The sequence below is a fragment of the Limulus polyphemus genome, unplaced genomic scaffold, assembly GCF_000517525.1.
Source record: "Limulus polyphemus unplaced genomic scaffold, Limulus_polyphemus-2.1.2 Scaffold3527, whole genome shotgun sequence".
NCBI lineage: Eukaryota > Metazoa > Arthropoda > Merostomata > Xiphosura > Limulidae > Limulus > Limulus polyphemus.
In genome coordinates, this window is record NW_013669137.1 from 22,973 (window position 1) to 49,781 (window position 26,809).

Below are 26,809 nucleotides of genomic sequence, written 5' to 3' on the forward strand. Positions count from 1 at the left end.
CCTATGTCCACATTACAGAGCATCAATTCAGTAAATAAATACCTTGTTTTCATTATATGGCATGAATACAATTTTAAATACTACAGATAGCCAATCAGGAGTAAAAAGAATCACTGAGACCGCTTCCTCAAAGTTTAGACCATTTCAAGTACTGCTGCTCAGAATACATACAGAATAACGTGTTCCCGTAAGATATCACTCACAGTAATAAAGATATTGAGCATAGTTGAACAAAGAAAATAAGAATAAAATTAAACAAAACAAAACAACAAAATAGGTACATAAATATCTTAACAATGGTACAAAGTCACTTGCCAATGCAACAAATCTAAGAAGCTAAAATCTTTATTTCTTAACACAAGCAAAAACCTGCAGGTTCTGCTGGGTTATTTATCCAAATCACAGACATTTACATTTAAAAAAGGAATAAAATAGCTAGATTTAAATAATTCAAATAGGAAAACATGCATGAATTCACACTTAGGGTAATTGTATCTCTCAGATATTCTGTTTTTCTTACATTTTATGCGCATGCGTATAAAATGACGTAATTTCGACAGATGGAATTTTCGCTACTTCTCGACAATTTAGTATCGGGTTGAGGTTTGTTCTTCCGATATAAACACTTGTTTCATTCCACCAGGGACCTGGCTGGTTGTTACCCATGAGCGATGCTTTGCACGGATAAAAGAAAGATTGTTCTCAGCCTGGTCAGCGCGCTCCTCGGCGGCTTCGAGCTCACGCTGGAAACGACGTACGCGAGTGAGGTTCTGTTGACTCATTCCTTCCTGCAAAGAATGAATAAAACATCATCAAACAGGTAAGGATTTTGATAAATATATATATATATATATATATATTACTATATACTTAAAAACAAGTAAAATAACAGGTAGTACGTTATAACTACACTTCACTAATATTACTATACAGAGAAGGATGATGTACTCGAGTCAGTTTTCTATCTAAGTTAACAAGAATGTAGAATAGGGAAGGTCTACCTGGGTGATTAATTATTTTGTTGTATTTTGCTTAAAGCTGAACAATGGATTATCTGCGCAGAGTACACTGCGAGAATAGAACTTCGAACTTAGCGTTATAAACCCTCAAGCTTATCAGTGAGTCGCTGGAAGGCCATTATGGCATGAAATGTATGCTATCAGTAAAGCTATTTTTTTCTCTTCTGTTTTTAAATCGGATAATTTACTAAGCTTGATAATGTGACTGCAACTTGTATGGGTGAAAATTTTCCTATACCTAAAACATATGAAGAATTTGCCTTCCTCAGGAGTAAGCATCTTTCAAAAGAAAAGACAATAGCGAACAGATACCCTTACCTGTTCAGCAAGCTGGCGTTTATACATCTTGCACTGCTCGTTGACTTTATCTAAAGCTTCGTTCATTAAAATGAGGTTTCTGTGGTCCTCTTCTGTTTGTAGCAGGATCTCCTTCAAGCGGTATTCCTTTTTGCGCAGGATCTTTTGGGTTTCAATATGTCTACGCTTCTCTTCTTCCAGCTCAATTTCCACATCACGAATCTATGATAAAAAAATTCATAATTCGCTCATAATTTAGTTGGATACTGGGTATAGCAAAGAACTACATGTCCATTGCACAAGAAAGAATAGGTAAATAATGTTAATAATTATAGAGGGATTTGGCTTTTAAATAGTAAGATCTTTGTTTACATGTTTGTTAAATGTAATGGGAAAAAGTGAGCAAAGGGGAATGAATTTTTTAATATAGACAGAACTTTATAAGCATGTGGATTAAAAGGCTAAGTCAGAAACACCTAGGGTTCAGATGTGGCTGTCCCTAGTTTAAAACCAATGACCAGAAGGATGGCAACCAGCCAGAAGCATCCGCTGTGATAAGGATTTTGTCCATCTTTTGAATTGAATAATGAGATTGACTGCCACCCATGTCTCGAACATTGGACCTTAGATCCGCAGACCAACACGTTAAGCACTATTCACACATGTTTAAGTAACGTTTTTTTTTTGCGCTGTTGTCGTGGTTTAATGCAACTATGTATTGTGCAGAAATATTTTTCAAAGGGAATTGTTAGAACGTTCTGTGCATATGTCAATTTATTTATAATTCTAATGCTAAATGATACGTTACTTAAATTATATGTAAAGTATAGCACTTACTGATTTACAAAGCACGTGTTAAAGCAAAATATCGTGTAAAAATACTAATGGGTTAACTCCTTCAATCAAAGAACGACGACCAGGCAAGTGTTCTGGTAAAAGAGTTAGCACATAGATTCAGACACAAAAGGTGCAATGAATTTAAAAAAAAAGACTCAGAACTCGAGCGCTCTCGAACAGTTGGCTATCCTCTTGAATAAGACTGGTCAGGCAAGAACTAATGTTTAGACACCTTATGACTGTTCCCTAATGTTAGATTTTCCAAAGAAGTGAAAAATAGCTACAAAAAAGAAGCTTCATCAGTTAGTCCTTCTTCATCAATGAATAGAGACCCAAGAATAACAGTACTTAAAGAAGCAGGTTCGCATCCAACTTGTCATTATTTTTACTTCTTGGTAAAACTTTTTAAAGGATTTTAAATTAAATCCGTTAACTCATGTGCGAAGATAATTTTATTGACTTTTGCAAGTCGTAGGTTTAGGAACTTATGTATATAGGGCCCTAGTAATATTTTTTTTTGTATTTTCTTTACTGTATGCCAATGATAAAACATTATTGATTTATTTTTTTTTAGCAGGGAAAGATGCAAGTGAATGAGAAATGGAAAAACAACGGAAAAATATTAGAAGTAATATCAACTTTCGTGTGTTGTTAACCACAAAGCTAAACAATGGGCAGGTTTGTGCTATGTGCTATCGAAACAAGATTTTTAGCGTTATAACCCCATAGGTGTACGCAGTGCGGAATAGCTTAAGAACTACAATATAAAGCTATATAAGTATAAAATACTCGTCACATCAATAGGTGAAGCGTGAACTTTCTGAAGGGTTTAGACTACAAAGAAGTCCCATAATTAGGTGTGTGTGTGGAGTTCAATCGAACTCCCTACGGCTAAGAATGGTTATCCAATTTGGCCACTTTCTCAGACTGATGTATAATCAGAATATGTTTATTAATAGTAATAATGTCACTTCCTTAATACTGAAAATGCTGTAGTAGTTTGAAGACATGTTCTAGTGAACTAATAATAACACCAAAAATGATTGTTTTTCGAAACTTGGTACCTAGGATCTACCATCTGAATTAGTTTGATGTTTCTGTCTTCTTATAAGTTAATATAATCCTATGCACTCTCATTAAACCACGTTAGTGACTTACGATTTATTGCTAACATAAGCAAAACAGTCACTTGATTTTGGGAAAAGAACGCACACTCATGGGTGCCGAGTATGCGGGGCCACAAGACTCTGCACCTCACTCCCCCCCCGAGAAAGGGTTTGCGGTACCCAGCTCCAGAGAAAAAGTGCAATACCTATATTATTTTTTTCTTCTAATATGTATTTGGTGAAGTAAGATCAACGATACGTGCTTAAAAACGCTGCCTCAGTTGTTGCTATGGTTACTCATAAATTAATTTCGATTTGGGAGCAAAGTAAAAAACAAAAGAAAAACTGTCATTCAAAGTATTCCGGAATTAGAAGGCCAAGCTGTAACTCTGATCTCGGCCCTCTTCTGGAAAAGCAAAAGTTGGCGCTTATGTTTCCATATATTATACCCTGGACACGGGCGTACTGTCTCTGTTATTTGCATTATAATGTTATAGAGAAGGTCTAAATCAGGGGTTTGACTGTTCGTTGTATGTGTCACTACATTTGTAAACAATAATCGTATTATTTATAGTAAATCTGTTAAGTATGCTATGTTTTCTTTCCAAAAATCTAATTATTTGATGATGAGTATACGAGGTGAATAAGGATGAAAAATCCTGAGTGCCAGATACTTGACAGAGTTTTTTGGCATACATTTTTATTTTTCAGGAAGTACGTCATGAGAGTATTTTTTTGAATTAATTCAAAGTCAGACTGTAAGATACTTCTCATCAAGAATAAGATACGAGACTCAACCATTGTTCTAAATTATATATCTATTTTTATCAAAATACTTATGGATATTTCTATAAACGTATGCCATAAACGTGTAGGTCTTAAAATTACCTATATACAATAAGGAATAATTTATAACAGGGCTGTCCAACTGACGACTCGCGGTCAGTGTTGAATCCAGATCTTTCAACCGAGAGGTGGGGGAATGTGAAACTGGGGGAGAATGAATTAAAACGTCTGTAAAAAAGACAAAATAGTTAAAATATTTCAGGGGGAAAATCCCGCCGTATACCCCTGAATTCAACACTGCTCGCTGTCACGTTTTATCAGGCTCACTTTGTTCGCATTTTTAAGAGACAAAGTACTATTCGTCTAGTACTCGTATTATTGTTTGGACTAGCATTGGAATAGAATTATAGAATCTGGGATTCAAGATTGTTGATTAGCACGCGAGTGGACTGCTACTGATGTGTTTATTTTCACAATCCTCCTTTTGAGTAGTCCATTACGGATTTAGAATCAAAGGCCTCCAGAGCAGTAATGTTGGAATTCAAAGAATATATCATGAATGTTATTTTTATACACCTTTGATTTGAAATTCATAAGGCATTAATTTTTGAAAGAACAAAAACATGTGCAGTCTAATTTGATTTTTATCATAGAGTATAAGAATGATTTTTAAGAAATTAAGACTAAATTTATTCATATATTGTGTATTAAAAGAAATATAACCATATAAAGTGACCTTAGTAATATTTTTTTTAATGGAAAAAAAAGATTGTTCGTAAATCACAGATGCAACTGGCTTAGGAATTTTCTTTGGATCTCAAAACGGAAAATGAATCAAAATATAATAGATGTAAATACTGATTAATATCTAGAGTTGATAACAACTGAGCAATATCGTGGAATGCATTCATCAAAATTAAACAGTTTATCATTCACATTACTCTGGTTACTGTTTTGTTGAATACTGGAGGTTCCCTTAAAGTTGTCGTGAAAATTGTGAGTTACTGTAAATTAGAAACTATTGAAAAGTACAAATAATGTAATCATATGGACTACTAATGTAATCATATGGACTACATAACTGTATACTTCGAAAAGTATCCCAGCTATTTCAGACTTTTGTTATTCTTCCTGCAATAAGTAGTTTTTAAAACACTTTATATAAGTACGAAACTGTTGAAAGTTACTTTAAAAATAATATTTACTTTTAAAAGTTGAGGTTCTATTTTCTACCTTGTATAAGTGGTTTTTGGAACACCCTGAATAAGGCAAAACGCCATTGATGGGAATTTTGTAAGAATGATATTTATTTTTGAGAGTATCTCCTTCGGGAAAGTTTAGCTAGATTTTTTAAACAAACAGAATACGTACCCTAGTCTCTAATTTGGCAATAACTCGTTTTCCCCCGGCTAAAGCATTAGCTTCCACTTCTTCTATTCGAATCTGATAGTTGCGAACTTCAATTTCCAGGGACTTTTTGATATTTTCAATTTTGACATATCTTTCATGTTGTTCCACCAGGCGCTCCTTGGTCACCTTCAGTTCAGTGATGGTCCGGTTAGCACGATCGTCGGCGGCCTGCAAATCAAAATGATGGATTATTGTATGAGTTTTTATTAATAACCAAGTTATGAAGGGGGTTATTTTCTTTATCAAAGCTTTCAAGACATAGTAATTTTAATCTCTTAATAGTTCAGTTGGCATTTTTTGAGCTAAGTGATTGACACACCACTTACCATAGCACATTTGTGCCGTTAAGAAAATGACATAGTGACATGAAATATTGTAGCAAATTGCGAACGAGATTATTTCTTTAAAAATATTAAATGTATCATTATTTTGTACAAATATTGTGTTGCATCAAGATTTAAAAAGCTTCTACAAAACTAATAACATTAATTTAAATGAACGAAACCGGACTGTTAATTTTTTTAGGGGGGGAGCTTATTTGTTTGTAGTTAAGCGCAAAGCTACACAACGGGCTACCTGTGCTCTGCCCACCACGTTATAAGCCCGCCATTGGGCGGGAAAGGTTCAACAAAAGGTTTGTTTTTACGTTTTCGCGCAAGGCTACATTAGGGCTATCTGCGCATACCCATGCCGGCTTTTGAACCGATAGATTAAATAAAATGCAGCCAATTAACAGTACCCACTGCCAACTCTTGTCTTAACGAATAGGTGGATGTTACTGTCACTCTTATAACGTTTCCGGGAGCTCAAAGATAAAGTTTGAGACATTATGAAGCTGAACAAACCAAACACCCACGGCCCCAAAGAACGGAGCGTGATTTTACGGCAATGAGGAGCGAACTGTAGTTCTTTGGATTTACAGTCTGGGCATAAAACAGAGTGAACTTTTTTTAATTCTATAGCAATTCTTTAAGTATAGTTTATAGCATTTTTACTTTTTGTCTGAAGCCAACGTTTTAGTTGAATCATCTATTTAATATCAACTAGGCTATACTTCAAATGTGAAACAGCATCAGTTATGTAAATGCGTTTTTAACTGCTTTAGTTTTTTGTCAAAATTACACATTTAAAAGTTTTTGAGTAACTTCGCTTACAGGCTTTAAAAGTTCAAGTAAATATGTCATTTTACAGGAAATAAGTTGTTTTTGTGATTACAGTCACTTCAGGCTCAAAATATTATAAAATAATTTTGGATATACAAATGTAGAATAATAAAGAAAATCAATATGAATTAATTAACTTTTTCAATTTCAGGCGTAGCATTTTCTATTGCTTTAACGTGGGTTTCAAAGTTTTAGAACAAGCGTCCAATATTCATTTATTCGAGATAAGTTTCAAGTGTTGGGAACAGATGTTGACCCAACATATTTCATTATTTCAGCTTTGTTTGTAATTAAGCACAAAGCTACACAATGGGCTATCTGTGCTCTGCCCACCATGGGTATCGAAACCCGGATTCTAGCGTTGTAAGTCAGTGTGGGTGGGTTTTCTGTATACAGTTGTGGTGATTTTTCTCTCTTGTCTGCTGACGAGTATATCAAGAAACGGTAGGCTGTTTTGTTCCTCTATTTCCATGGTGAAGTGGATTCTTTTGTCTACGGAATCAAGATGTTCTAAAAAGGCTGGTAAGTTTTCATGACCGTGGGGCCAAATAACGAAGGTGTCGTCAAAACAACATCTGTAGAAACTTGGATTTATATGTGTGGATGAAAGGGCTCTTTCTTCAAAGTCTTCCATGAAAATGTCTGCTAGGATTGGAGAGAGTGGTGATCCCATGGCTAGACCATCTGTTTGTTCGTAGAATTCTTCGTTGTATTGGAAGTTGATTGTACGAAATAGTCGTTAGTCCAATGATAGCGTCTATCTTCATGTCAGTTCTGTGTGGTAGAGAGTTGTCATTCAACAGTCGTTGTCTGGTGATCTGAAGGGTTTCTGAGGTTGGAACATTGGTAAATAGGTCTGTGACGTCAAAACTGACCAGAATATCCTGGGATCTGATGTGTAGCTTTCTGAGTTGTTCTATGAAATCTGTCGAATTTTGAATGTGATGTTCGGTGTTTCCACGTAGTGGAGATAAGATAGGTACTAGGAAGGTAGCTAGTTGATGGCAAGGTGAGTTTGTAGTACTTACGATAGGCCTTAAAAGTATGTTGGGTTTGTGTACCTTAGGTAGTCCGTAGAACTGAGGAGGGAAGTTTTCGTTGGTTCATAAGTCTTTGGCTAGCTTCTCGTTGATTAAGTTTCGTTTCTTAAGTTTGTTCAGTGTTCTGTTGATGAGTCTCTCAGTCTTTTCTGTAAGGTCATTGGTGATCTTTTTATATTGGTGTTTGTCTAGTAACTGCTTGACCTTCGTCATTATCTTTAACGTCTAGGATGACTATACTGTTTCCTTTGTCTGCTGGTAGGATCTTGATATTGTTATCTCGTTTTAGAAAGTTCAGTGCACTGCATTCTTGTTTAGTGATGTTCGGTTTTGGTTTCTTGGCATTCCTGAGAGTGGTGTAAGTTTGATGTTGGAATTCTTCAGTCATAGGTTTCGGAGGTTTTGTGCAGCAGATTCTAAGGCTGCAACTATGTCAACAGTTGGAACTGTGCTAGGTTGTATGGCGAAGTTTAGACCTAGGTTGAGAACCTTATTTTCTGTATCACTTAGTAATCTCGAACTGTAATTGTGAGCTATGTTTCTAGTCGTAGAATTATCTGTCTTGGTAAGTCTGTTGAATTTTTGAACTTGTTTCTTCTTGGTATTTTCTAGGTTGGATGTATAGTGTTTGGTGTAGAGGTTTAAGATATCCAATGCTCTAGTATTTGTGGTGAAAAGTTGTTGAAGCTCAGCATATTGTGTTCCAGTTGTTTTAGTTAGATGGTGTTTCTTGCATGTATGGTCTTCTATATGCAATCTTAGGAGGTTGCCACAGAAATGAGTCTGGGTCCCGAAGTCCCATACTTGTTAAAACGGCACTGCCGCTAAGACCAGTTTTGCTGATGGCAGCCAGTCAGCAGCACCCGCCATCTATACGGTTACTCTTAACCAAATAGCAAATAACTGGATTGACTGTAACTTTTATCACGCACCCACAGCTTGAGGGAAAGAATCTTAGGCTCAACACGTTAGCTACTAGGCCACGTTCATCTCCTTAAAAGAAAGTTCACGTTTCAGGATTTAAGTTACTTTTTTGTGATTGATGTTGTCTCTTGTTCAAACCTTTTAAAATAAACTACGTTTATAAAACCATGCAAGAAAAACAAGACAAAAACACCGATACGATAACGAGACATTTTATAATAAAATAATCATCTGAAAGTAAATTCTATAAGGGCAATCGATTATGGTCTTGCTTTTTCTTAGATCTTACCGGTCTGAAGCTTGCCTATACAAACAAGTTACCGTTTCTTAATGAGAAAAGAACATAATGATTATTTTATTAGAGCAAAATATAGGCGTTTACAAATGATAAAACTGATGATAATAAATTACAAATTCTACCTCTAAACTGCAGCTGGAAGATTCTGCAGCTGGAATGGAGTTTGCACCGTTTGAGTTCTTTGGAAACATTCAAAGAAATCACTGTGTTAGATCATGGGGTGGGGGGATTAGAGCATTTTCAGCTTTGTCCTCACAACACTATACGGGAGTTAACAAAGGGCCGGTTGATACCTTGCATTCACGCTCTTCTTGTACTACGTTTAACTGAAATTAACAGAAAAACTTAAGCACAAAACTTACCCGCAAGTCCTTATGTATTGAGTCGTAATCACCCTGTAGGGCAGTTAGTTCGGTTTCCAACTTAGATTTTGCGGAGGTGATGTTCGCGTTAATAGTGGTTAGCTCGTTAATGCGAGTATGGGATTCTTCCAGAGATTGCTCCAATGACTTCTTCGTCCGGATTTCCTATAGATAAAAATAAAAAATAAAAACTAGATAGCTTGAAAATGTAATAGACAGAAACATTATAGCTATAGATAATAAGCATTTTTATGCATGTCTAAAATGCTGACTAAGTTAGCTTATTTCTTGTTATATGAAAATCGAGTTAATACAAGTGACTCTTAGAAATTTAAACACGAAAAACAATAGCTTTATGAACAAGGATTCATCACGAACGAAGAAGGTTCAATGCATGAACGTTGATGATTGTCAGATTGTACCGTTATTTCTAAAAAACTGTGACTAGCACGATTCTATAATCGTCCGCCTCCTGACAAAAGTTGCACGTAACTAACTGAGCAATGTTACTTCAGATAAAAATGTTTTGAAATTTTATTTATGATAAATAAAAAAAAGTATTCTTTTTTCTAAAGAAGAGAACACTCACAGACTCTAGAGTCACTCTTATCTCGTCCAGTTCAGATTGCAGACCTTGACAGCGCCTCTGAGCAATTCCTAGCTGGTCGACGGTTTGTTGAAGCTGACGATGGGTTTCGTCATAATGAGACTGGAGTTCCTATTGGATAATCAAACTTTTTAAGTAGACGCACGTGCCATAACTATGAGATACTAAAAAGATATAGTCTGCGTTAAAAAGTGAGTGCATCTGTACTGTGCTAAAACGTTTGGCTAGATTATGATATAGTGGTGTATGTCTTCTGGTATACACTGTGTCAGCGAAACTTCCATGGTATACAATTACAGTAACAAAATCACAATAAAGAGATACGTACTGTAATCATTCTGGTAATACCAAATGTAACTCTTAGGGTGGATACTGTATTACGGTTTTTATTCAGATTTGATATATGGCGTAGATTTTGACGAATTGTTGATTTTATTCCCATGTTTCAGCCACTGGATTGACTATCACTCTTATAACATAACTACAGCTTAAAAGTATATTTGCCACCCGATGTAGCAGTGAAAGACATTATGACGCCCCCACTCCTGAAATGGCGACCACGTTTGGGGGTAGAGGGATTCGAACTCGCGATCCGCAGATTGCGAGTCGAGCGCCCTAACCACCTGGCCATACCGAACCAATCCCAAATTAACTTGTTTCCTTAGTGATATCTTTATAGTGTTGGAGAATAATCACAGCATTCCGTTGATCGTGTTTTTTATTATTGTCTTTTTTAAAACTTACTTTGATGTATATTATTTTTATTTTGGTTATCTCATTTATAAATATACAGATCACTCTATAACCATTAATGATATCGTAATCACAATTATTTTCCCCTCTAATCACAATGTTGTATTTAACTATTTATTGATTCGGTTATTCTACACCTCCAGGTCAAAATTTCGAAACACAAAATTATTAAAACTTCTCTAAAAACGGAAGAAAAAATTACCTTTCAAAATTGTAATCAAAAGTTGTTTGAACGAACTAGCACATTTTTTCTTACAGGATTATAACGGTTTTATAGGTACCTAGCTGACGTACGTAGCGTGATAAGGGAGGAGGGGTGGGCATATCCAAATGTCGACCTTCCTATATCACTTTTGCCCGGAAGGATGAGGTAAAGGTGCTTGCCAAGTTTCGTTGAGATCGTTCAAAAACTGAAACAGTGAAAAAACAGACGGGCACACAGACAGACGGGATCCCCAGCGAGTGATATGGGGTCAGATCCGAATACCAATCCCCCTATATCACTTTTTAGGGTGGCTTAAGAACGTTTTTAAAGTTTGATAGAGATAAACAAAATAGCTCAGGAGACACATAGGGACTCCAGGGGATGGCATAGAGGTAAGAAAACAAGGCTGAGCCCCTCATGACGCTTCTGGGGGACCTTAGGGTTCATGGCAATTTGGGTTAGATCAGTAAAAATCTATAGGCAGGAAAAGCACACACATAGAAACATAGATGTCACTTCTGCTTTATATAACATAGGCACCTAACCAGGGAGGCAGAAGGGGCTCGTGCAACTCCACTTTGAATGTTTTTTTTAGCTAAAACCTTTCTCGCCTGATTAGCTCACCAGTTTTTCTTACACTTGCTCCACACGTTTTTTAAAGCTAGAAGCAAACGATGTATAGTGTTGTAAATATATCAGATTGGGTATGATTTCATGGGAGTTATTTCAAATGTTTTACCACTGCCTAATGAATGTTTACATACCATGATCTGCATTGATTGTTTTTTGATGGTTTTCTGAAGATCCAACATTTGTTTATTGGCAGCATCAAGAGACATTTCCAGTTCGGTGATCTGTACTTGGTACTTCTTTTTGAGACGAGCGACCTCTGTCTTTAGTTTAGCCTCAGCTTCAGCAAGCCTCATACTGAGGTGCTCAATTTCAATCTCCTTCTGTTTACTAGAAGGCAGAAGGTTGGTATTTTTAGTTTTAAATTTTTGAACTTTACTGTCACCAATATTACTTTTTCATTTTATTAATGATTGAGTTTAGCTGGAATCCTTTTTAAGGCTTAAATACCGATAATATCGGCTTTTGAAAACTTATTAGGATATATGCAGTTAAGATGGACGGTTTTATTAAAATAACTGCTCTATATAAAACTTTAAGTTCTGTATTACAGTTATAATTCAAAAACCTTCATTACCTTTACCGGAGCGACGGATGTAATTAAGAATACAGTAATAGGGGCAGACTGGCCCACCAGGTAAACGTTCTCCACCCGCTATATGAAAGTGTACCCTTTTTAAATTTATAATCATCATTGCATGTTATATAAAAATTTATCTGCATTTATTTCGAAGCTACCAAGGCTATCTGCCGCCGTCCCTAATTTCGAACTACTGACCAAAGGGAAGGTAGCCAGTCAGCAGCACCCTACCACTCATCATCCAGCTAGTGGATTGACTGTCACTCTTATACCATAACCACAGTTTAAAAGTATCTTTGGCACCTGAAAGTTAGAAACAGTTTAGGACCCTTTGTTAGATTTGCTGATGCACCCTCTATCCTGTTTGCCCATCATAGCTAATTAGCACTAAACATCAGCATCAGTTGCTTTCCATAATTGAATCTTATGACACCCGATGACCTTTTCACTGCACACAAGGCTAGTGAACATATTCTAGCTGCACAGAAAATTACTTTTGTTTTTATTACGTTTCGTCCATGTTATTTTATTTTTAAGGAAACACGTACTTTAATTAAGCATCCCTCTATTTTTCACTTAAACTGCTTTAAGAACAAAAACACGTAACATCAAACATTTATAATTGATATATATGTATATACACGTAAAATTTGTAAAAACCTTTTTATAATAGGACTACTGTTAGATTTTATAGTCGAAGACCTGACATATAGTTTTACTGAAGATGTGTGAACATATTTCATATTAAATGGAAATTGAACTAAAATTCATGAAACTGTTGAAATAACTCTTTTATTAGACACTCTTATAGCATATAGCAACTGTACATAGAGAAAAACCTACCGCAATGCTTCCATTTCTTCTTCCTTCAGAGCCAATCTCTTTTCGAAGTCATACTTAAGCTGGGTCATTTCTGCGGACAGTCGTTGAGCCCTAGCCTCTTCTTGTTTCCTCAGAGTCTCTGCCTCCTTGTAGGCAGCACTTAGCTCCTCCCTCTCGCTCTCCAGACGTTTAATCTCCAGATCCATCTCGTGAATCCTGCGATTGGCATCATTCAGATGGGCCTTCACATCATTCAAGTCATCTGATAAAGAAAATTAGTACAGAGCTTTGATTATGTCATTAATACTTATTAGCTTTGGCTATAACACCTATAAGTTTTTTCTTTTTTTCTAATTAGCTCCGTACCTGCCATTAAAACGTAGGGAGAAATGTTACTAACAAGTAGTGGTTTGTTAGTGAAGTGGAGGAACTGATATTGTATAAAGAAAAACATTTGGCTCTACATTTCATATCTTCTTTATGGCACTACCATCCTGACAGTAGTATTCCTTTAATGACAGTACAAGAAAGACAAAATTAAAATAGTTCATGTACAGCAAATCAGCTGACTGACGCAAAATGTATTTACATGCGCACTATTATCTTGTATCATTTAGTGATTTAAGATGGATATTTTTATTTTAATTACAATATTTAAAAGCATATTTAGTTGCTAGAACTTGTGTATCATTAAAGGGTACCAGTGGAAAATGTCACGTTATGCTAAGAGAACTGTAATTTGAAAAACAAATAAAAAGTCACGACAAATTTTTCAAATTAAGAATGTTTGTTGTTAAGCACAGAGCTACATAACGGGCTATTTGTGATGTGCCAACCACGGGTATCGAAACCTGATTTTTAGTGTTATAAGTCTTGAGACGTACCACTGAGCCACTGGGAGAGGGGTCTCTCAAATTAAGAAATACATGGAAAGAAGCCATCTATGTAAATTGAATTGTGATGTGAAATGCCTTTTATGAAAGTCAAAAACTCTTTGTGTAATTTTACTCATTATTTCATGATTCTTACAACATCAAACTGCACAATTTAAAACGTTAAAGCGTGATCTGTTGGCTAATTTGCCGGTCTGAGTACCAAAAGGTCAAAGGTTTGAGCTTGAATATATAGTGAACACGATCTGGGCTTTTAGATGTGAGGACGTTATAAATGTGACAGTAAATCCCACTATTTGGTTAAGACTATCCCTGTAGGCGGTGGATGTTGCTGATTGATTGTTTCCCATCTCCTGTTCAGATAAATCTGAATTTTGGGGTCTCTGACTACGCCGTTTCGCCTGTGTGTTGCAAAATGTGACATTCAGGTTGAAAATACAAATTAAAAAGAAAATAAAAACAGCAACACAGTACAAAAAAAAAAGTTAACTTGGAATGGTATAGCGATCCTTATCTACTTGAGGTAGTTAGGAGAAAATATGTCATCCCTATTGCGTCAAGTGAAGAATCATCTTTAAACCTACCTTGAATATATAAAGCTCGCACCATTTTCTGAAATGAGCCATCAACTAGACCGGAAATTTGTTTTTAATAACAAAAACGCTTAGAAGATCACTAGTCTGAAAGCACATTATTGTCACGTCTTCTCAGGCTATATTCATTACTACCTGGAGTACCTGTCCCCTGGACGGAAGTTATGTGAATTTATAATTAATGAAAGGTTATCTCACGACATGAAAAGTTGCTTCCCTTACATGTAATTGTAAAATACGCAAAAACGCCTATAAAAACTGCAAAACACAAAATGTGAAACCACAAGTTTACATCTATCTTCGCATGGAAACAACAACCTTCATGCAAAATTTGCAAAAAAAGTAGAGGTAAAAAACACCCATAAAAAACGCAAAATGCAAAACTGAAAATTTGTATGTATATCCCGATGGATCCAATGAACCACCATACCAAATTTGGTGGAGATCCATTTAGAGGGGGTGAAGTAGTGGTAAAAACGCAAAAACGCCCATAAAAATCGAAAATTGCAAAACTTGTGCAAAACAACAAAAAAAAATTGTATGTACCCCCACATGGACATAATGAACATTCATACCAATTTTGGTGAAGATCCATCCACACCCTGCGAAGTAGTTAAGTTACATGGACATACAACAGACAATACTATTATATTTATATAGATTAAACAAGTTACTCTTTCATCTTTTACAAAGGCAATAACGAATGACTGTTAAATAGATAGTATAAAGCATGTTTTTTTGTGTTTTTTCGGGGGGATCACCTATATGTGTGTGCGAACGTATTGCTATATATGTAACTATCAAACAATATTCAAACTCATAATTTCTTCTGTAACTTAGACGAGTGTAATATGTGGAAATGATCTAGAAAAAATTCGAATGTCTATACAGAACGTACCCGCCAGTTTTTTGTTTTCTCGCACAAGGTTTTCTTTCACCTCTTTCAGCTTATCGTATTCATATTGAAACTTTTGAAGATCGGCGATTTTAATTCGCAGTTCTCGCTGAGTTTGTTCCACTATCACAGTGAGCTCTTCGTTCTTAGACTTGAGGTCAATGTTCACTTTCTCGAGCTGAGTCACTTGCCTCTCAAGGTTTTGAGCATGCGTAGTAGCCTATAACGTAAAAAAATACAGAGTGAGTTTGCTTTTTTAATGGTGGAAGTACAGGGTAGCTATAAAGTCAGTGTTGCTATTTGAAACAGACTGTATAGGACGAACCATGTAGCAAATAGGCGAAATATTTTGTGTTATTGCATAAGAGGCGCATTTCACTCTTTTCAGAAAATGACACCAGGGGAGCTACTATAGCAACTTCAATGTTTTTACCACCATTTTTGATTATTGACAATCCACTCTGACAATGATAATGGATACTGCAAAACATACCATTTTCCTAGGACGCCTGAACCTCTGTCACAGGGTTAGGGTGATAAATTCACTTCTCCAGAAAGTCCAATAACCAGTAATTAGCAGGGGATGAGGGCAGGGAAGCGTGCTGACTTCCACCATGCTTGGAAATCACGACCACTTAGGGAGATGTTATATCTGCGATGTCCAATGCCATTTTTTTATCATTGTCTTAGCAATCGGAAACTATGGTAAAACATCTTCTATAGCAACTACCCTGGTGTCATTTTCCAAAAATAGTTTAAATGCAACTCGTATTCAAGAACACACACAAAATATTTGGAATGTAGGCCACATGATTCACTCTACACGATGTTCTAAATACCGAAAATAACCTTATAACCACCCTATACAGGTACTTTATTTATTTTATATATTTTATATGTGGCTGCATAAAACCCAAAATAACCTTATTACCACCCTATACAGGTACTTTATTTATTTTATATATTTTATATGTGGCTGCATAAAACCCAAATAAAGTACCTGTATAGGGTGGTAATAAGGTTATTTTATTTTATATGTGGCTGCATAAAACCCAAAATAACCTTATTACCACTCTATACAGGTACTTTATTTATTTTATATATGGCTGCATAAAACTTTGTTATGCTTAAGAGTATTCAGAGTGGTTTAGAATCACAGATAGATCTAAAATACATTCATTACAAATTCATTGCTAGTGAACAGTAAAAACTACAGATTCTACGCTGCCCCCTTTAAAAGCTCTACCATAAAATACTTTTATTTGAGTTTTTTTACTCAATATCACTGTTTGGAAATATTTATCGAAATATTTCAGTGCCTTAATGGAACGGATGTGAAATTCTATTTTGAGTTATCTTCTTCTTTAGTGTATAAAAAAGAAAAATTCATTTGTTTGAAACTTATTTTTACTTATGCGTATAACTCAAAAATGTAACGTGTTTTTACCTTTTCTAAGTCCATTACTAATATTTCCACTTCACTCTGTAGTCTAGACTTATGTTTCTCCAAGCTGCTGCATTTGTTCAGAAGGGATTCCAACTGTTCTTCGTATTCAGCAGTTTTGGCGATCATTTTACGTCTATCAGAACAGAAACAGAAAGTTGGTATCCACATGAATATCGCGCAACTCATACTCAGATAGCATAAACTAAGAGGTCACAGAAAGAGCGATTAGCTTCAAATATTTAATTGTAAACTGTAATAACAATACTGAAATTATTTGACCAGTTAATAATATAAATCCTCTTTAACTGGAACTCCATATATGCTAATTTCAGCCGAAATTATTACAAAAATAAAAACGTAAACTGATAGCTTATGGAGCATTTGAGGCATTTTATTGAAACTACAAATGCTTCTAGGAGACAAAATGGACTTTTCTATGTATTCCATACATACGTGGTAGTTGCAGAAAGGATTTGCACATTAACAAGTGTATAATAGACGCTTTTTACAGAAGATTATCCAAATAAGGAAATATTTTTGTTACAGTAAGATATACATGTTGGCTGAGATGCGTTTCCACATTGCGATATCAGCGGTTCGTCTTGTCTGTATAAACAGACGCGATCGTAGCAGAAAGAAGGGCTACAGAAAAGTTTATGTTACCTACATTAATACAGATGTGAACTGATAAACAAAAAGGAGAGATACCCGTAAATATGCAGCCGGTTAATAGCTTTTGACCATATCCAAGTTTTGGTTTGGGTTCAATGAACCGGAATAATTAAACTAATTAGACGAAGGACCTGCTTGTGGACTGGATATGTAATTCTACTTGATAAATCGATAAGTCAGGCTACTTTATACCCGTAGAAGAAGAAGAAGATGACCGTTTTACAACTACTTCACCATTTTCAGCAGACAAACTCTGTGTAAGTATCGAACGTTACCTTCTCTACTCTAACAACGTTTACTATATAAGGTTCTCTGTATGAAATACTAGAATATTGAAGGAAAGTTCACTTATAAGAAGCTTTAAGGAAGATGTCTGAACATATTTCACGCAATCATAGTAGTTTATTGAATAATTTACTTACTATAGTGTAAGAATTAATGTATCTTATAGAAGGTTTAATTAATGAGCAATTACATGAGCGGAATGAAGACTTTGATATGTTTGATGTAGAAGTATTTCAAGACAATTGCAATGCTTTCAATATTAATGAATATTCAGATATTTTGGATATGGAGATTGAACAAAGTATGGTTTTTTTTGTTGTATTATCAAAATCTGTATCAGTCTCTTTATTTCTAATGTAAATTGCTCTAGTTGGTAGCCTGTGTGCTCACTCAGCTACACACACGACTGTCTTCCTAAATTTTTAAATAAATTCATTTGTAACGAGAGAAAAGTCGAACCCAAACATGGACCCTTCACTGGGCTCACCTGTTACACTTATACATTATGTTAACTATTATTCTGTCTTAAGCAAACGAAGTAACAGTTTCGAAAAGGTAGCGAATGTATCAAAACATCATAAAGCTAATAGCACGATGTATAATTTAATTGTTTTGGAAATCTCACATTACATATTAAGCATTGACTCCTACTGCCATAATAGATATTGCCAATAATTGGAGCTTAAACAGCTATGGATTTAAATTCTTCCAATTTTTCTTACTTTGTAATTTAACCCGAAAATAATTGTTTGTTTCAGTGCCAATCTACACAATGAGCTGTCTGCGCTGTATCCCTCACAGGAGTAGAACTCAGGATTTTTGCGTTATAATCTTGAAAATTACTATTGAGCCATCGGGGGCCTACCTTTCTCTCCCTCTCAAAGGCCGGGTGTGATCTAGTTAGTGTGCTCAACTTGCAATCTGTGGGTCGCAGGATCAAAGTCCGGCGCCAAACGTACTGCCATGGGTGCATTATAATGTGAAGGTCAATTTACAAGTCGTTGATAAAGAGTAGCCCAAGGGTTGCTGGTGGGTGCTTCTGGCCAGTTGCTTCCCTACGGTCGTCCGTTCAAAATTATGGAAAGCGGCAGATAGCCTTAGTAGCTTTGCCATAAACAAACAAACTCTCTCTCTCTCAAAAAAAGTAAATTTTTAATGGTCGTTAAAAGGACGTTAATATAGTTTCTTTTTTAGGATAAATATGTCAAGTACTAAACACATACAAAATTAAATATTTTTTGTATTTTTAACCATATATTGCAAGAATAATATGTTTTGAAAAACCTGAAACAAAAACAAACTTAGAAGATGAGAAATGTTTAGATGACTCATAGACTACACGTCGACTCACCTTAGTTCCTCAACCTCTTCATGGTGAGATTGAAGTTCAGTCTCATACTTGGACTTCCACGTGGAAGCTTCGCCATTTGCTTTAGCTAGCTGTCGCTCTAGCTCCAAGCGAAATTCTGATTCTTCTTCAATCTGGACCTTGAGAGATTCAAGCTCCATCTCTACTGTATGAACATGTTGCTCAAGAGAAGATCGTTTCTGTTAAGAAGGTTTATTGAGTCAAATGTTGTTTTACTTATGATAATTTTCTTAAAGAACAAGTTTTCTTTCGTTTTATAGCATTTTTTAATCTATAGCTTGTTTTACATAGAATTGAGTACTTTATTTGAACTTTTCCGTCACGTATTAAAAAAAAACAAAAGAAATATTTGTAGTGTTATATCTTCTGACCTCTTCTGTCTGGAACTTAATCATGTTTGAAAATGTTAAGACAAACTTGCATTGTCTTCGAAGATTGAAATAAAATTATTGCATCACAAACTAAATCTTATTTGTTTGCTTTCAAATTAAGTTGTTTCTTGGAAATCTAAACAATAATTAGAAGCTTACCCTTTCTTCGTCCTCCAAGTGGCGTTTTGTGTCCTCAAGTTGAGTAGCCAGCTGTGTTTTGATATGAGTGATATTCTCAATAGACACCTTATACTCCTGAACTTCGTTGATGAGCTCAATGTTTTCGGAGCTTAAGCGGGACTTTTGTGACGTCACCTCAGTTAATGATCGATTCAGCTCCTCTATACGGACGTTCAGTTCGTGGACGCTGTATTCGAGTTTCTCCACGGTCTTCAGTGATGCAAGCTGTAATGGTAAGAACAAGTGGGTATGTTGTGGACTGTGAATATTCTGGGGTGGGGGTTTCAATACTACAGACATTTATTTTCACCCTTTCACATCTACAGTAGTGATAAGTTCACAAGCTTAACTCTACAGAGATAAAAATCGAATTAAATAATATAAACCAAAGGAATTGGACCCTGAAATAATAAATTACAACTTCGCATATCCAGGTTGAATGATATGATAATTTCTTACCGAATTAAAAAACAAAAACAATATTTCTTGCTTCTCTTCATTGTTCGAGCATCACGCTTACCTTATCCTTGTTTGCACTCTCCACCTCAGCCAACAGTTCATACACCTCAGCTTGGAACTTTTGCTTTTCTCGCTCAATCCTGTAAAAAGCGAGAAACTCGTTATTAAGCACTCAAGGCTAGGTCATAGTTGTGAAACTATATATATACACAAGTCAGAAACTTCACCTCATTAAGCTATGTTTGATTCATACATTTTATTATTGGTAATGTTTATATCTTAATATTTCTGTAAATTTAATGTATTTTGAATTAATTAAAATATACAGGTATTTCAAATGACGTCACGCACACTTGATGCCAACCACGAACCTGGTACTTGTGAGGCTTCGACCTATTGTTCCAACTTTTTGAAATAATTAACATATTAAACGACTTAATTTTGTTGTTGTTGTGCACGAGAGTGTCACAACGTTAAACGAAGAGACAACATACTTTTAATTAATTTATTTTTAAGGCTTTTAGTGCAACGTGTGCCTTTTTTCTTTTATTCTTTTTAGCGCAGATTGGACCACCTCCTTTTTAACCTCTACAGTATGGAGTGTCTTTGATCTTTATGAGATTTCAGTAGCGAGCATCACATTTGCCTTTTAAGCTTTTTAGTATAGTCTTTTATTGTTTTATCATGTTTAATACTGTTTTGTTTATTTTTTATTCTCATCAGTACTTGATATATTCGTTCTTTGTTAACCTTTACAGCATAATGTTAATATTTTTATGTATGTTTAGTTGTTAGATGCGAGATTTAGGAGTAAATAATTTTTCAAAATAGAAAAACAAAACAAAAACACCTATCTGATTTAGCTTATTTTTTGTGCAATTTTATAAAAATAATCGGGAATAATTTCACATCGGTAATAATTGAGATATAAAATTTTCAAATAAGGCAATCACTGAAAACTCGACACAAATGATCGACATCATACGACATTTAAAAGTTGGTATTAATATGTGAAGAAAGATAAAAGATTTTCTGAGGTTTTATGAGACATTATTTTTATTCAAATTGACATATCAGTTTTTATTGACTTAACTTTTACCTGAAGCTATCTGAAACGTTAGTTTTATTAAACCACATGAAGCTATCTGAGACATTGTTTTGTATTAAACAACCTTCTAAGTAAAGTTTTTCTTAGACGTTAGTTTTATTAAACTATAGTTTTTAATAAATCAACTTATAAATTATATTAAAAGAAACTGTTATTTTCATAAAACAAACTATCCATCATATGAATGTGAAACATTAATTTCTTAAGATATATAAAATGTCTGTAAAAGATGCTCTGAAGTTATATAACATAAGTCTTTTACTTTAAACATATCAAGTCACATGAAGCGGCATTTACTACTTGAAACATATTCTAGTAATCTGAAACAGTGTTTTCTTATACGGAAAATATTCTTAAGTTATCAAAAACTTCTTTTTTGTACAATATATTCTGAAGTTATTCGAAATCTATTTTTGTAAAGTATTTCCTAGTGTTATCTAAGTAGTTATTTGTAGATAAAGGTTCCAGGTCTGTAGAATTGGTATTGTTAACTGAAGCACTTTCTTATTATTTTCCTGTAAAGTATATTATGATGCTATATGAGTCAGTATTTGTAGCTAAAGCATCCAGCGCAGAAACGGAATTGTTCACTAAAGCAGCTTTTTATTTTATTTTTTCTCTGTTAAGTGTATTCTAATGTTATGTAAGTCGGTATTTGTAGCTAATACATCTAGTCCTGGAAGTTGGAACGGTGTTGTTAACTAAAACACTTTTTTGTTATTACTTCCTTGGAAAACACCTTCTTATGTTACCTCAGTCGGTATTTGTAGCTAATACATCTTGTCCTGGAAGTTGGAACGGTGTTGTTAACTAAAACACTTTCTTGTTATTACTTCCTTGGAAAACACCTTCTTATGTTACCTCAGTCGGTATTTGTAGCTAATACATCTAGTCCTGAAACAGCATATTGTTAAATAAAGTACTTTTTTTTACCGGTGAAAGCTTGTTTTACGAAACAAAAATAACAGTATAGAACGAATGACGTACTTAGCTTTAGCTTTCTGAACACCATCGAGCTGGTCCTGAAAGTCTGCGATGGCCTCTTGGTGCTTCTTGCGGAGTAAATGGGCATTTTCTTCACTTTCCAAATGCGTATCTTCCAAGAGTTTTCGCAGCTTAGACAGCTCTACATCTCGCTTTTTATTCATTTCGATCTGAAAACGGAGAATATTTACAGAAGACAACTGTAACAGTACTGTCCATAAATGTGCTTTTGTGTTCCTCCAACTTAAATTAATCATTAATAATATAAAAGAATCAGCGAAGAGGAATAAAGTAGTTTATGAGTGTCATTACGAAAGTGGAATAATTCGACAAAATTATTTTCACGGGTCAACGTTACATGATACTTATTTGGAAATGTAATTCATTGAGAGAAATAAAATCACAGTGTTAAACACGTTAATAATTTGTCAGGAACACTTACCTGTGATTCACTGCTTCCTTCGGCTTCCTCCAGTCGATCGGCATATTGCATCAGCTGAACAGATAAATCAGTCCTTTCCCGCTCAACCTTAATAAAAATAACGAAAAAAAAAACAAACACAAAAGTATAGTGTAAAAGAGTATCCAACTAATATAAGAAGACAAAATTAAAGTTTTCGTCTAAATATTGTCCTCCAACTTTCCAAAAACAACAAAACTATCACCGAATTTACCTGAACTTTACAATTTTACGTGCTCCAAAATGATTGATTCAGATGTTAATATCCTTCAATAAGGAAGGGGGGAAGTATATATCCAACCTGCAGGGTTACTGATTAAAATATAAGTAAATATGCAGTCAGTTAAACACTGGAACTACGCATGCGCATAATTATTATAGATTATCACGAAATCTAGAAAATAAAGTTATCTGGGATTTCTAGAAATTTAACTCATTAATCTTAATCCTAATCTGAAAAATAAGGATGCAATCAGACCCCAGTCCCAGTTTATCAGATTTTTAATTTCTCACAAGGGGAGGAAAAAACCATCTCCTATGTATCTTTTGTGTAATATGACGTTATATATAATTATATTGTTTCTTGCAAGTATAAGAAATTTCAAATTCTCAGAAAACAAACAGTGGGTTTAGCTTGGCTATTTTGTAAATGAGCATAAAATGTTTCGCTTTTATTTTGTCATTATTTAAGTCCCCTGATAGGACAGCGGTAAGCCTACGGACTTACAACGCAAAAATCCGGGGTTCGATTCCCTGCAGTGGACACAGCAGATAGTCCAATGTGGTTTTGCTTTAGAATAACTAAGCAAAATACAAAAATCATCAACCCAGTGAGTCAGTGGTGCCCCCCAGTGGCACAACGGTATGTCTGCGGACTTACAACGCTAGAATCTGGGCTTCGATACCCGTTGTGGGCAGAGCATAGATAGCCCATTATGTATCTTTGTACTTAATTGCAAACAAACAATAAGAGTCAGTGGTAAGTTTCCGAACTTTCAATTCTAAAATCCGTGGTTCGATTTCCCGCTGTGAAAGAGAGAGAGAGCGCACGCAGATAGTCTCTTGTGTAGTTTTGGGCTAATAAATCAACCAACACCAACAACAGCTTAATAAATGCGGTCTACATATCTCTGGTGGAAATACTGAGAAACATCAGTTAGTGACGAGGTAATGGGAATGAAGGACAATAATATTACAGCCTTCTGGACAGTTGCGGTAATAAAGTTTCTGACTTCTAATAAAAATAATATTACATAGTCCTTTACGTGATGGTTTATAGAAAAGATAAAAAAGTAAACATTTTAGTGGAAGCTTGTTGTTGTTAGAAACTACATTTATGGTACTTGTTTTCGTATGTGCTGGCCTTTGAAAAATGGTTATGGTTGCATGCTGGAGGAGTTTTTAGCACCAGCCAAAGCACAGGTTCATCTACCCCCAATTTTGGAGTCCTATCGCAGCGCATTTGTCAGTGCGCCAGGTAATGTGAAGCTGTTACCTAATTTTGAACCACCTCTCACTGTAAGGTAACCTGCGGCAGCTACATACTGCTATTTTTCGCATATTTTATTTAGTTATTAATCAATTTATTTATTTATTTTACTTTATTTAATTAGTTATTGCTATTATTTTGTATCATTTGTTTAAACCAAATTCTCAGTGCAAATAAAATTTAAATGCACTTTTAATATATATAAGTGGAGAACCAGACTGTTACTCGCTGCTCGACCCTTAGCAACAGAACAAAGAAGAAAACCACGACTAGCCTAGCATTAACAATCAAGTACATAACTGCACAAACTAAACAAATTAATGTATGTTAACTATTGTATTTTCAAAATATTTGTTTGTTTGTTTTTAAGCACAAAGCTACATAATGAACTATCTGTGCGTGCCCACCACGGACATAGAAACCCAGTTTTTAGCATTATAAGTTTCAGACCTGTGCCACTGGGTGGCGTTCTCAAAACAACCTGAATTATATCTAGAAAAAGCAGAGAATATATTAGTACATTTAAATAAAGTAATTAAGAACAAAAGCTATTAAGGCTTAAGTAAGTCAAATGCTTCTTATCCTGTTCCTCGGTGAGTCAACAGTACGTTTAGGTACTTACAACACCAAAACCCGGGATTCGATTCCCGCGGTGGGCAGATAGCCCATTGTGTAGCTTTGACCTAAATATAGAGCTTCTTATCGTTTAATATAATCAGATTTTTTATTGGACATGGACCTCCTTGGAGAAGCTATAGAAGTAATTGGGGATAATGGAGGAGCCTAATCGGTACATGAGATAATTTTTCTTTGAACCCCGCAGCGAAGCGTGGGTATTTTATGCTAGTTTAAGTAAATTGACCGAAGTTTACTGTATTGTCAAACATATGTTGAAATTAATGAGAGTATTTCTAACAAATTAAGAGAAATATTAGTTGGTATTTAAATAAGAAACAAAATTCCAAGAGCATAGGTTTCAATTGTCTTTACTCCCGGCGAAATCCCCCTTTATTAAATGATAAGAATGTTACATAATTCCGGGTGCGCTGGTTTCTGATAAAGGTAAAGTAACATATGTTTCTGCTTCCTCGTGAAGATTTACCAAAACCATTCACTTGGCTGTGGTTTCGCTATATATATACGTAATATACATATCCACTTCCTGATAAATATATTTATATTACACTTTCTCGTATTTGCAAGTTTGTAATTAAAACGATTAAAAGATACAGTGGGTACGGGTCTATGACGAAAGATAAAGATGATATGGATGATGGTTTGACAAAGTAGGTGAAATGTACAGTCTCATAGATGGTGTAGTTCTGATATATATAAGGTTATTAAACTCTGTCGTGTAAGAATCGTAATTTAAAACGATAAATCACTGTTGTGCCTTTACAATGCACATAGAGCCAGTGCTTTCAAACTCCGTTATCATATAGCTGGGTAAACTGAAACAAGTGGGGTAAAGAGTCTTGCTCAAGGACGCAACAGCATGACATGGGCCACTCCCGAATTCGTACCCATCCGACTACGAGTCCAAAAAGTGAAGTCATTGAGACACGCTGACCCTAACTTAATCAACATTTAACTGAACTGAGCATTTCATCAAGTTACAAACAAGCAATGGAAACAATATTTTAATGTGTTGAGAAGTTCAAAGTAATTGATTACTTCATCTAATCCATATGATTACTGGGTTTTGATAGTCACGTATTCATTTTACAATTTCATATATTGTGACGTGATTTTGTAAAATATAAATAAAACCCAGTTTCAAAGATAACACAAGTTTATAAGCGTATGTAAAAAAAAAAAAATATTTGTGACGTAAGTTTGTTTGTTTGTTTTGAAGTTATGCAAAAGCTACACAATGGGCTATCTGTGCTCTACCCACCACGAGTATCAAAACCCGGTTTCTAGCGTTGTAAGTCCGCAGACATACCGCTGTGCCGCTGGAGGGCTTGTGACGTAAGAGTAAAATCAGTGACAAATTTCGCTCAACTGATAGATGATGGTGTTTTGAAATTGGTCAGTATGTATAACTATCTATGAAATTTTTAGAATAATAGGACCTTTAATGGTAATAGCAGAAAATAACAATAAAATAATTGATACGATTAAATAATACATTTCTAACTGTAACTAAAGGATTCTGTTTCAAAATTAACTAGTTTTTCTTCAAACTTTTTAAAAGGTAAGGTTGTTTGATATTAAGCACAAAGCTACACAAAGGGCTATCTGTTTTCTGCCCACCACGGGTGTCGAAACTCGTTTCTAGCGGTATAAACCCGCACATATACCTCTGTGCCACTGGGGGAAAGTAACCTGCATTGTTATACGTATATTTGCTACTTTGTTCTTCCCATGTTATTTCGTCCATAGAACACTTCTAGGATAAAGCATTAAATGCTTTTCATCAAACCGTGAGCTCTATAATCTTTAATTTATCATGTCTTTGTTTGTACATGGTACTGATAGGCATGTCAAATTTAGCCCCATAAACTTACCTCATAAAACAGTAACAAGTGAAGTCAAGTTTGTAAGGTTTAAAAAAGTATTCTTAACTACAGGCTTTTAAAGTAAAGAAAATAAACCATGTAATTAATTAATTAATGTAGTGAAAACCCATGTTTGTTACTGATTATTAACAAGTATAGTTTGCTTCTAAACTCGTTTATTTTTTCCCATCACTAACATCTAAAGCTTACAAGCCCAACATTTTTTTTGTTTCGTTTTCCCAAAAACAAACTTACAGTAATAAT

At 34.9% G+C, this 26,809-nt stretch overlaps 2 protein-coding genes and 1 long non-coding RNA gene across 3 annotated transcripts in view; 2 read left to right on the forward strand and 1 right to left on the reverse strand.

Annotated features, from left to right (window-relative positions):
* Nucleotides 1-327: 327 nt before the first annotated feature.
* LOC106469524 (paramyosin-like) overlaps nucleotides 328-26,809 on the reverse strand; it is a 35,231-nt gene continuing 8,749 nt past the window's right edge. The window contains exons 3-16 of the mRNA XM_013930023.1: nucleotides 22,538-22,624; nucleotides 22,099-22,265; nucleotides 20,065-20,143; nucleotides 19,524-19,769; nucleotides 18,976-19,172; nucleotides 16,668-16,800; nucleotides 15,224-15,440; nucleotides 12,861-13,101; nucleotides 11,572-11,767; nucleotides 9,832-9,960; nucleotides 9,243-9,407; nucleotides 5,417-5,623; nucleotides 1,338-1,538; nucleotides 328-788 (exon numbers count right to left, since the gene is read on the reverse strand). Of these exons, the coding sequence (XP_013785477.1) occupies nucleotides 588-788; nucleotides 1,338-1,538; nucleotides 5,417-5,623; nucleotides 9,243-9,407; nucleotides 9,832-9,960; nucleotides 11,572-11,767; nucleotides 12,861-13,101; nucleotides 15,224-15,440; nucleotides 16,668-16,800; nucleotides 18,976-19,172; nucleotides 19,524-19,769; nucleotides 20,065-20,143; nucleotides 22,099-22,265; nucleotides 22,538-22,624 (2,466 nt within the window). The 3' untranslated portion in view covers nucleotides 328-587. The remainder of the gene's footprint in view (nucleotides 789-1,337; nucleotides 1,539-5,416; nucleotides 5,624-9,242; nucleotides 9,408-9,831; nucleotides 9,961-11,571; nucleotides 11,768-12,860; nucleotides 13,102-15,223; nucleotides 15,441-16,667; nucleotides 16,801-18,975; nucleotides 19,173-19,523; nucleotides 19,770-20,064; nucleotides 20,144-22,098; nucleotides 22,266-22,537; nucleotides 22,625-26,809) is intronic.
* The window catches only part of LOC106469522 (RING finger protein 166-like), an 85,063-nt gene continuing 59,032 nt past the window's right edge, over nucleotides 779-26,809 (forward strand). Inside the window, exon 1 of the mRNA XM_013930021.2 lies at nucleotides 779-820. Within this exon, the coding sequence (XP_013785475.2) occupies nucleotides 798-820 (23 nt within the window). The 5' untranslated portion in view covers nucleotides 779-797. The remainder of the gene's footprint in view (nucleotides 821-26,809) is intronic.
* LOC111088315 lies at nucleotides 7,213-23,543 on the forward strand. The gene is made up of 3 exons (XR_002612865.1): nucleotides 7,213-7,336; nucleotides 21,567-21,572; nucleotides 23,533-23,543. It is a non-coding gene; the product is annotated as an uncharacterized LOC111088315 (long non-coding RNA).